At 36.3% G+C, this 12,500-nt stretch overlaps 2 protein-coding genes across 3 annotated transcripts in view; one reads left to right on the top strand and one right to left on the bottom strand.

The window, feature by feature from the left end:
- Positions 1 to 870, bottom strand: part of LOC125025006 (progestin and adipoQ receptor family member 4-like) — a 53,950-nt gene extending 53,080 nt beyond the window's left edge. The window contains exon 1 of one of the 2 annotated variants that reach the window (XM_047612838.1): positions 12 to 870. In XM_047612838.1, coding sequence (XP_047468794.1) covers positions 12 to 348 — 337 coding nt within the window. In that variant the 5' untranslated portion in view covers positions 349 to 870. The remainder of the gene's footprint in view (positions 1 to 11) is intronic. The other variant, XM_047612837.1, reaches the window with a different exon arrangement.
- Positions 871 to 8,370: 7,500 nt separating this feature from the next.
- LOC125048052 (programmed cell death protein 2-like) overlaps positions 8,371 to 12,500 on the top strand; it is an 8,864-nt gene continuing 4,734 nt past the window's right edge. The window contains exons 1-5 of the mRNA XM_047646683.1: positions 8,371 to 8,613; positions 10,346 to 10,506; positions 10,821 to 11,130; positions 11,812 to 11,973; positions 12,310 to 12,465. Coding sequence (XP_047502639.1) covers positions 8,506 to 8,613; positions 10,346 to 10,506; positions 10,821 to 11,130; positions 11,812 to 11,973; positions 12,310 to 12,465 — 897 coding nt within the window. The 5' untranslated portion in view covers positions 8,371 to 8,505. The remainder of the gene's footprint in view (positions 8,614 to 10,345; positions 10,507 to 10,820; positions 11,131 to 11,811; positions 11,974 to 12,309; positions 12,466 to 12,500) is intronic.

Here is a 12,500-nt window from a genome sequence, read left to right as displayed (position 1 = left end):
ACTCGACTCACCGTGAGTTATGATGTTGATGGTCTCATTGTGAAAGTAAAAGAGACTCATGATGCACCCCCAAGCAGAGAGCAAAGGTCGGTAGCCGGTCTCGATGTATGGGTTGAACTGCAGGTGTTTAGGAATGTCCTTTCTGTTGAGAAGGGTCTTTCGGGACCAAACGTGCAGGGAGCACTGGCTTCCGCTCTGTTTTTGGGGAACTTTTTCCTCTGACGGAAGGACTCCATTATGCACAGGTAAGCAGCCCTGGTCACTACTTTCATGCAGTGTTCTTTGTCTAATACTGTCGGCTTTCGCCCCGGCGTCGGCAACCCCGCTAGCATTCGTGCGACCTGACATGGCGAGACCCTTTTATTACTTATTTCTATCTATCTCTATAAAATCGCTAGGCTGTTTCCGGCGGACGCAAGTATCACAAGGAGCCCATCCGCGTGGAGCAATTGCGAACCGACTGACCACCTGCGACACCTTTCTTCGCGCAAGAAGTGCTGGCGAACGTGACTCTGCGCGAGGCAAGGAGAGAAGGAACGTGACTCTCCTCGGGACAAGGAACGCGGTACTGCGGTGCCGGAGAGACGTCAGGGGCGAGCGAGCAGACGACGACGACGACGCGGCGGAACTTGGCAACGTCTCTTTCGCTCTCCCTCTCTGTCTCTTCTCTCCCCCTTGCTCTGCCTCTCTCTCTCTTTCTATATCTTTCTCAGAAACACTTAATTTTCCTATTTTTCACTCGTTGTTGCAGGCGAGAAGGGGAAGCGTAATGAAGAAGGGTTACAGACAGGGAACGGGATTCGACGAGGGTGTTTCGAAGCCGCGCGTTTAACAGTGTGGGATCTGGTATCTCATGGAAGAAACGTTGTACCGGCATCAAACAACCTGTGGTACGGAGTTAGTACTAAGCATTTCCCGCCGTAAACCACACTGACGCGATCTTTATATCCGAAACCCCTCGAGATCACCAAACAAACGGAAATTTGACGATGGAAGTCGCAGAAAATATTGATCTGGATCGGGAATCTGGAGAGACCTGGCAGCCGACGGATCGATGCTAAGGTCGAGAGTGCCAGAGCGCGCATGACGTCACTTCATTATTGCATAATGTTTCCTTACGGTGTACAAGGGGAAATAAATGATGCGAGATTTTGGTATTTTAAGGGAAGAATGTTCCCTGTGTTATTGACGGCAGATAGAATACACGAAAAGATGCTAGTTATTCAGTCTGGTTCGCCGGAAACGCAATACGATAAAATAATAATTGGGATAATACAGTTGTCATTTTTTAAATATATGGAGGTATTGTTACTACACGTCACTTACTATCAACTCTATGATTCTGTACTTTATTGCTTTGAAACTCATCAAACTCCCCCTCCCTCTCAAGAAAATAGAATAATCTAGATGTTTCTCTCATCCTTTCCAGAGTTACAAAAATAGCTAACGAGCACACCATAATATCCGGTTAGGTTATGATATCACGAAGGAGATGACACACAAGTCAGTTGACATTGCCGTAAGATTCTTGGTGAATTTCAAATTGGAAATATTAATCTAAAGCTCCAGGGGAAAATAGAAGTACGTTAACTTTGATGTGGAAATAAAATAACAAGGTCAAAAGAACGGTGACCTTATAGGATAATGATTAATCATGTTACTGCAAACGTGTGTGTGTGTGTGTGTGTGTGTGTGTGTCTGTGTGTGTGTGTGTGTGTGTGTGTGTGTGTGTGTGTGTGTGTGAAGACAGCATTTGCGTTTAAGTACGTGAGTGTATGTGCGTATCTTCCCTCACAGCTCTAGATCTTTTCATAAGTAAGACTGCGATTTAAAACAAAACAAAACAAAGAAAACTAATTGAATTGAATTCATAAACATCTATCTTCACCCAAGCAATTTCTCTGCAGTATCCTTGGCCGCTACGTGTTTAAGAGAAGACGGTGCCAGGCATTCCCTAGGCGGTCAATGTCTCTTATTCTCTTCGTTTCTTTCTTAGCTCAGTTACTTTGTTGTTTCGTAATTTCTTTTTAATTTAATTTGATTTAATTTTTTAATCATTTTTTCTTTCCACTTTCTTTATTCTATTTCAGAGTCTTAAGCCACACGATGGCGGTGTACATCTCTCTCTCTCTCTCTCTCTCTCTCTCTCTCTCTCTCTCTCTCTCTCTCTCTCTCTCTCTCTCTCTCTCTCTCTCTCTCTCTCTTTCTCGTTAGGTCTGCTTTCCAATTTTTCCTTGCAACTAGGTCTTTCCCTTCTCACAATTTTAACGTTTCTATTTCCACTTCCTCTCATTTTTTCTCGCCCTTTTTCTAGTCAGGTAGCAGATGACACGTGCAAGCTCGGGCAGTAAGCCATGTACCCACTACTTTATATACCCGAGCCAGGTAACCGTGCCAAGAACATAGTCCTCACCTTTGTTTATATATATGCATACATATACGCGCGTATTCGTTTTTGTATATGTTCATATACAGATAAAAGTGTGTGTGTGTATATATATGTATGTATGCACGTATATATATATATATGTATGTATGTATGCACGTATATATATATATATATATATATATATATATATATATATGTGTGTGTGTGTGTGTGTGTGTGTGTGTGTCTGTGTGTGTGTGTAAATAGGTATATATGAATATATATTAAACACACATAAATTCATATATATGTATTTTATATATATATATATATATATATATATATATATATATATGTGTGTGTGTGTGTGTGTGTGTGTATGTATATAATATATATATATATATATGTGTGTGTACTTAGATGTATGTGTATATATACATATACATTTTATAAAGGTAATGTATTTGTTTACATATATACTTATATATATATATATATATATATATATATATGTACACACACACAAATATATATACACCTTTATGATATATATATATATATATATATATATACATACATATATATACACACATGTGTGTGTGTGTGTGTATTGACGTGAGTCTTTCTTTACTTACATAGGTTAGATATAGGTGTTGGAGATGGACGACGAGGAACGTGAGGGCAAGAGTTTCAAGGCATTCAATTGGTTTCATTGCCATGTGCCATGCGAGTGCATTCTAAAGTCGTCTCGTAAGTGTTTAATGGACGGTATTAAAATGTCTACAAAGGGTCTTGCAAACTGGCAGGAGTTGACCGTATATTATTTGTTTCAAGGACAAAGAAATGAATGCCAAGGATCGTGTCTTGCTCTACCTCAAAAGAAATGGAGACAGTCGGATGAGGAAACATTCAAACGATCACATTTAATCCTGCTAACAAGTAATTCCCTCATCTACTGAAGGGTCCCATTATCCTACATTATTCTAACCTTGTAATCAGGACCTTATGAGGAAAAGAGAGCCTCGTAAGGGACCTGAACAACAACAAGTTTCATGAAACGCTAGTCGAGATGTTTCGTAACGGCGTGGTGGGGAACGATGAGCTGTGATTCGCATGATTATTAGGGCCGAAGTGAGGCGAAGGTTGGAGACGTGGCTGATACCAAGAGGATTCTGAATGTACTTCTGTCATGAGCAATTTGCGTGAAATAATTGGGGATGCTACGAGTCGACGATGCGGTGGGTAATCATGTCTAATGTTCTAGGGTTGTAAGAAAGTTGGTTTGGAGGGTAGAAGGGGGAAATATGGGGTAGGCTTACGCTGTTGCTACCGACGCAGAGCATGATAGTGTGGTGACCTCGTCCCGCTGAAGTGAGCTGAGTGTTGATTGTTGGAAGGGTGAAAAAAAGGGAAGATGGAGGAGATGGTTCGTGCTGTATGATCTGCAGAGATAAAACATGAAAAGGGTGATGAGACTGGCCTTAACGTGTGAGAATGATAAAACGTTTATTGATTTTAAAGAAAAAACACTAGAAAAAGAAAGACACTGGAGAAATATAATGTACAACAGAACTTTTATGTTTACTGATTAAGACTGGTAACTGATACCACGATACAACGAGAGAGTCAAACAATGCAATGGGAGTCTCAGATAAGTGAGAAAGAGAAGAATTACACAAAGCATACTTATCACAGGTACAAGAGCCAGCATCACTAACAAATCATAAAGCCAATGCGAAAAATCGTACTTTAATGCGATATATTTCCCAGACAATTCATCATTTAGGGTAGGACTTGACTGATTCATTCCTAATCACGTAAGAGTGGACGCAAGGGACGCAAGGATAACAATGGTGACTATGATACTGCATAAGAGAATCAATGATGTTCGAAAACATGTTTCGAATACTACACGAGTTTGAATCATTGTTGTGTGATTTAAAACCCTAAGCACAATTTATTTTTGATTGCACTTTGGGGTACAGATGAGGGTTGTGTTGAGGCAGTTTTTATTTTTTCTTGTTTGTAATACTTGGTGTATGTACTGCGTGTTAAGTATGAAGCTGTGAACAAAATTGTTATATCTGTTCAAACTAATTTCAAGGATGAAAGAAACTGAGCAATTAAACATCACTAATTACTTATACACGTGTTCTGATACTGAAAAAAATGGTCGTGTGGTGATTCTCAAGATATGATTGTGGCAAATCTGCTGTCTAGTTTTAATTCAAATTAGTATAATCGACAAGGGCGGGGCAAGCAAGGAACAGATGTGGACACACCCACACTATGCAGAAGCCAGTGATAATATAAAACTCATACACACAAAATCATAGTCACACACACATGCATGCACACACACTCACATACGCATATATGTGTGTGTGTGGAAAAACATCGCGGAAGCATAAAAAATATTAAAAGAGATTTATTTATCATATTCATATTGACACTGAAGGATTTACCGCTCCCCGCTGTGTGTGTAAATGTAAATGCACCCATACAAAATTGAATTAACAGACGCTACGCACGCTTATCTTATATTAATACAGCTGACACCGAAGGTTCATTTCCCGTGTCTCAACACCGTAAACAAATTCTCAATAAAACATAGCTCTTTAAAATGCAGCCATGGCGTGAGAGAGCAAGGTTGACACGTGAAATTGATGCGGGAAATGTGGTCTCCGAGCGTCGGTCTGCCGGCCTCGTTGGCGTTCGTGATGTCACATCGTTCGTTTAACTGTCTCAAGAAGATGGATGCTCTTGAATCCATCCGTGACAGCTCTCGCTTTTTTCGGATCGAATGCAAAAGGGAACTTTTATCTATGGCGCATGTCATTTATTCTTTAAAAATGGAATTAAAGGAGATAGATTAGTATTGCTCAACTTTAAGAAAAAAATACGATAAAATTATCATTGCAAAGGCAAGCCGCTTTCAGACAAGCCAGTTTTAGGGCCACGTATGCAGAGAGACAAGACACTCAGCCAAAAATGATACCCGAAAGAGCCATAATTTTGCAGGGATATGGAGCAGCCTACGCCCGTGCTCTTTCTTGTATTTTTAGGTCACCGGGAACTATATTTAGGAAGAGGTACACCGACTTGCAGTATGACACAGAAACATTACAAATGCATTGTCGGGTTGGTATTCTTGTTTTGTTTAGTAACAAGACATATTTCTGATTAGATATTAAACGTAGGATACATGAAAGAAAATATGATAATAAAAAAATCTAAAACGATTTGACAGTTAGGAACAAATTGGCAAATTAGGAAACAGATGATAATTATTACCATTCTGGTAAAGACAATTATAACAACACTAACAATGATACTGATTTCTGGTGATAAATAATTGAAAAAAAATTGGGTAATACAGATCCAGCGAATGGGTGATGATAAACTGTCGATCATGATGACAATATCCATGATAATAGTACTGACGAAAAAATATAGTAATTATGAAAATAAATCAAAATAAGAACAAAGCAAGATACACCAAAAAAGCACAAGCTCTTAATGGTCAACATCTTTATACCAAGCAGAAAATAGGCCACAGCCAAGAGGACCCAAGCTTTGCATCAATACTGCACATAGTGATCCGACCTCATTCTGCATGCACACACATTGCCTCAAGAACTTGCACCCGCTGTCTACATCGGGACGAAATGCCAGGCTGAGATGGAGGCCATAGCTTAGATAGTATGTGCTATTAGTTTTATGTATGTTTTTTTTCTGTTGTTGCTATTATTATTGTTATTATTATTATTATTATTATTATTGTTATTATCATTATTATTGTTGTTGTTATTATGATTAACATCAGTCATCATTATCATCTTCATCTTCATTTTCATCTTCATCTTCGTCTTCGTCTTCATGATGAGGATGATGATGATGATGCTGATGATGATGATGAAAATCTTGATCACCATCATCATCATAGTCATTACTATTGCTACTGCTATTATCATCGTTGCAATTATTATCATTATTATCTCTATTATTATCATCATCGTTGTTGCTATTATTATTATTATTATTATTATTATTATTATCATTATTATTATCATTATTATTGTTATTATTGTTGTTGTTGTTTTTATTATCACACACACACACACACACACACACACACACACACACACACACACACACACACACACACACACACACACACATATATATATATATATACACATATACATACATATATATATATATATAAATATATACACATATATATATGTGTGTGTATATATATACACATTGTGTGTGTGTGAGTATACATGTATATATATGTCTCTCTCTCTCTCTCTCTCTCTCTCTCTTTCTCTCTCTCTCTCTCTCTCTCTCTCTCTATATATATATATATATATATATATATATATATATATGTATGTATGTATGTATACGCACACACACACATAAATATATATTTGTGTGTGTGTATATATATATATACATATATATACACATATGTGTGTGTATATTTACTATATTATATGTATATATACCTATTATCATTGTTGTTATATATACATACATACATATATATTTATATATATATATATATTTATATGTGTGTGTGTGTGTGTGTGTGTGTAAATACTATCATTATTAATGTTAATATATATATGCTATCATTATTATTGTTTATATATATTATATATATGTAATATATATACATATATGTAAGATATATATACATATATGTAATATATATATATACACACATATATGTAATATATCACATATGTATATATATGTATATATATATTTATATATATATAACAACGACAAAATATTTCCCATTAGATAACCCTGCGGACCCTATCGCCATTCTTCGCATCCCAAATGTCGTGGCTCAAGTTCAAAGGAAATTAATGTTTCTCTTCGCAATAATAAAAATTATATGACATTCTGAGGACGAGCCTGACCTCAGAAGACTGAGGCGAGCGGCGCGGAGTTGGAGGCCGGCTGTATTTGTTTTAGTTTTCTTTCCCAAGGGATATATGTGTATATATATACATATATATATATTGTTTGTGTGCGTACATAAACACACACACACACACACACACACACACACACACATATATATATATATATATATATGTATAATATTAAACATATATATATAATATTATATATATAATATTATATGTATATAATATTATATATATATATATATATATATATATATATATAAATAGGTGTGTGTGTGTGTGTATTCACACAAACACACGTGTTTGATTGAATGTCTCCATTTGTGTATGATTTTCAAGAAGTTGGAAGCACGAAAATAAAGGAGATATAAACAAATTCATTACCTCCTGATGTATAGTAACAATGTGCAACATCTGTTTCTGTAACCCGGTTTTAATTCCTTCCAATTTCCGTCATCTTTGGAAATCGTATCACGGAGCTAATAAGTGGGCAACAATCGATTTTGACAGCCTTGAGAGAGAGCTGGTATAAAATAAAGGTATAAAATAATTTTCACCGATAACACCTTATTTGCTCCTTTATATTATATTATATCTTTCCTAATTAAATACAAATGTAAATGCATTAAAATACAAAATGGTATGCAAAAATCTGTGAAGTATCCGTATACAATGGAAATCGGAGATAATTTCATTGGAATCCTTTTAGGCAGTCTTTTATATTTCTGTTAAAAATAGTGAAATGTATTTCTAAGGGGATATAATATTTTACAGAAAATATAAAAATTAAGTACGTACATAATTTCCAGAACGGCATCAAAATTTTCTCAAATCTTAACGTGTTCATGCGTACGGAAGACCCCTTCTCCCTCGACCAATCAGAAACCGTTTTTCCTTTGTTTACATTCTCTCTCAGCCAATCAGAATCTCGTTCAACTCCGGCATATAATATCTACACCAACGAATCAGAATCCCCCTTTTTCTTTGTTTACATCCTCTGTGAGCCAATCAGAACACCGCATGAGAACGGCGTGCGAAACTCCTTCTAGTTTCCGAACGGCGGAATTTATTGACGTATCGTCTGCTTGGAGGAGAACGAAACAGCTAGCTAAAAATGTGAAAAGAGAGATAAAAAAGAGAGTACAAAAGGGAAATTCGAGAGGGAGATTGATTTTAATTTACAAAGCAATGGCGTCGAAACCCCAGCTGGTCCTTTTGGGTTACGTAGACGAGCAAATCACGTCCAAATATCAGCAAGTTGTGAATTATACTACGAGTAAAATCGGTGGTGCTCCTGTGAGTATCTCACGTTAATTCCATCTAGATTATATTTGCCCAGTAATTTCTTGATCATGTTAATACTAATAGAGTGTTATTTGCTAAATATTTATGGACAATACGGGACCACAAAGTAAAGGCTTTCTAATGCGAATAACACGTCGCAAATTTTAGACAAATGTAATTTAAATGGTTAACAAGATGTTTTCTTTATTTCACTGATTCAATGTAGTTGTTTTATTGTTTACTGCTGTCTAAATGACACATTGCAAATGTTTAGTATTTTAATCACAAAGCAAATAATAGATTTGTGATATGAGTCATCATTGTTAACTAATCCTATTTATTTTCAGTTTTGACTTGCTCAATGACAAAGGATTGATCACTGATAACAGAATCCCCTGATTAATATATGACTGATGATATTGTTTTTGAACCTAATTAAATCCACCTTGTATTTGTATAAATCCTTTGTTAAAGTATGGCTATAGTCAGTTTACAGAGGAAGAAATCATTGCTTTTATATCCTCATTGTGCATGGTAAAATGTTATGTTGCAAAATCTATTAATTAGATACTGTCAATCAATCTGAGATCAATTCTTTGTTCAGGTTTCATTGTTTCAAGTGGGCTTATCTTTTGGTTATGGTGTGAAAGTCTTTTCAAGGGATGTGTCAACTAAAGAAAATATTTAGATAATTGCCTTTTCTAAGTGAACAAGGAAAGATGTATTTTACTTTAAACTTTAGTGTATGTAGATTAATGTCTATACTGAGTTTTTGTAACAAAATACTCAGTTGTCAATATCTTCACTAGATTTCAAAGGATTTTCACTGTTGTTTCTGATGTGAATTCCAATAGTTACTTCATATCTGTCAGAAAAAGGAAAAGGCAGGATTCACTAACAATTTTAAGGTGAACATTTTTGCTTAGATGATTAATGGCCTTATATCTCAATAATGTGGAAGTAAAGAAAGGCTGTATCCTTCATATTGAACCTGGTAAAGTTAAGGGTAGGCATAAACACCCTTGTTACTACCACAACACATTGGTATCTTAAGTAGCATAAGAAGTACATTTTTGCAATCAGACCTAAATGATCTGACAAATAGTAATTCCTTCACTTGTGCTGGTTTATATATGTATAAATATATATATATATATATATATATATATGTTTATATATATATGTATATATATGTATATATATATATATATATATATATATATATATATATATGTATGTATGTATGTATGTATGTATGGCAGTAGTACAGGTTTCTTTCTCAGAACAAAATATTTTTTAACTTTATGCAAGATTTTATTTAGAATCATTTTACTACACTAGAGCACTATTTCACCTGTTTACCATTTTCTGTGATTATAGGAAAAAACAAATTCTATTGCTGTTTTTATTTTGATAGCATTATGCTCATCATAATTTGAATAATAATAGCAATATAATTTTTTTTCCTGAAGATGCAAGGAAGTCACATTTGGCTCTAAAAAGAATGTTGATTATAGTCTTATTATGACCCCTTATATTAGACACAATTATAAATGAAAAGAAGGTTTTCATGTATTATGTGTGGAAAGTTTTTAATGTTTCTTTTAAGTAGACTATACTGATTTAAATTGTAGGAAGACAATGAATAAATCCATTACTCACCTTATGATAAGTCGGTAATATTACTGTATTGTATTAGTAGAAGTATCTAAGTAGAGCCAGTCAGAAGATTCTCGTTTTATAGGATTGGTGTATAAGTGGCTCGTCAGTTCCAATATGCAAGAGATGTGGCAGAAGACAGTCTTTAGTGATTCAAATCTATTGCCCCTTGGAAGGGAGCCCATGCCATCGCACACTCTTCATCTTTGCTTGTGTTACGCAGGAGTGCTGGAACCGTCCCCATAGGTAGGAGTTTGCCCATAGTTTTTTAAAGACATTGACAATGTTTTTTGTATGAGTTAGAATGAATGATGATGTACATTGTTATCATATAGTTATTTAAAAACAGTTACTGTGGGTAATTAATTTGTCATATTATTTTTTATTCATACCCACATTCATTACTTACTTCGTTGCTCATCAGTTTATTTAACATTCTTATTTTTAAATCACAATTATTCAATTCCAATCAAACATTATTTTATTCCTCTGGATATCATTCATTTTGCACTCTTCCCTTACCTCCTCCACCCCTCTTAACTCCTCCACCCAACCCCCAGCTGGACCTGTCTAAGAAGCCAGATGCCAGACCCCACATCAGCCAAGACGTCCCTCCCTGGCACCAAGGCAGTTCCCCCCCAGTCAGCGGGTGGGGAGACTTGGTTTGAGGATGATGATGACTGGGGCAGTAATGACAATGATGGCAATGGCAATGCAGACAACTTTAACTTTGCCTCGTCGTCGCAGCTGTACCTGGACAATATGTCCAAGAAGCCCGATGGAATGAGCAACCTAAACAACATGAACTCCAACACATCATCTATCACTGAGGTTGCGCAGAGCATGGAGAGTAAGCTGAACATTATTGAGGTATGATATTGAGTTTATGTAATGGTATTCTTAATTCATTCGATCCAGGTGACAGAGATGCCTTGTCATAAGGCATCCTTAAAAGAAGACTCTCCCGGCTTGCAGGCTTGGCCTACATGAACACTCACATGCATAATCAGGTCTCCTTGCCTCCCTTTGAAATGCTGTTAGTACATCCTTTTCTGTTTTGCCATTTTCAAGGTCTATATTTGTCATTTGTTATGCTGTATCAAGAGGATGGTATCAACAAATAACAGCCATAATTGACTGCTGGTATACTTCACCCTTGTGAATGGGGGAAATCCTGCAGGAGCTCTTGAATAAGCACCTTCGTGAAGGCCCACAGAGTCAGTCTCACCCTGAGTACTTTGTGTACTCATGACGAGACATTCCTGTCACCTGCATGTGAATCAGATTTTTTTCCATGACAAGGAGATTCTGTCACCCATCCCTTGGCCAGATTTCTTCCATGTCACCCAGATCCTGGGTGAATTTATGATGCATATATATATATTTTTTCCCCACTATAAATGGATACACTGTTTTTATTTGCCACAGATGCTGGTAGTAGTTTATAACTTGTAAAGCTACAAATCATGATAGTCACAAGGATTCTTATAAAACATACCCAAAATGACAATACCACTTTAAGGAAATAAAACGACTCACTCTTGCTCTCAGGGAGATGCCAATGCTAATGAGGCCCTGTGTGGTGCTGTGGGTATTGTTGGGTGTGGTGGAGAAGGAGTGGAGGCTTCAGCTGTGATTGAAGGGTCCGAGGAGGACATGATTGCAGTGGACACACCTGAGCAGCCAACTACTGATATCCCTGCTCTGTTTCAGGTAAGTTTGAAGGCTTGTGTAAGTGTGTGTGGATGAGGAAAGGAAGGAGGAAAGGGTGAACATGATTGTATAGGTGGATGGATTGTATAGGTGAATGGGTTGGTGGAGGATGGTGAAGGATGAGCAGATGAGTGTGGTTATATGAAGGTACTTGGTAAATGGAGAGATGAAAATGATGAAAGTCAGGCAGATATTCAGACTATATATATAAGATTTTCTATGTATAACCCTGATATCAACATATGCAAGTTAATCATTAAATAGTTTTATGATTATAATTTCTTTACTCTCCTTTATATATCTGCCACAACAGTTTATCTGTCTCTATGTTAACAGGAAGCAGCTCAGATAGATGCCAATGCAGATGTGACTTTTATTCCCTACTTCCTGTCGAGTGAAATAGAACCACCAGAAGATGTATCGTTTACAGACCATGAGAGAGAACTTTTAGTGCGCTACACTCATAGCACAGGACATGACTTCAGAGAGGAGGTAAGACTTGAAATTTTTGATTAAGAGTGAATCCA

The sequence above is a fragment of the Penaeus chinensis genome, chromosome 4 (assembly GCF_019202785.1).
Source record: "Penaeus chinensis breed Huanghai No. 1 chromosome 4, ASM1920278v2, whole genome shotgun sequence".
Lineage (NCBI taxonomy): Eukaryota > Metazoa > Arthropoda > Malacostraca > Decapoda > Penaeidae > Penaeus > Penaeus chinensis.
Note: the sequence above shows the minus strand (reverse complement) of the source record. Positions and strands in the feature narration are given on the sequence as shown.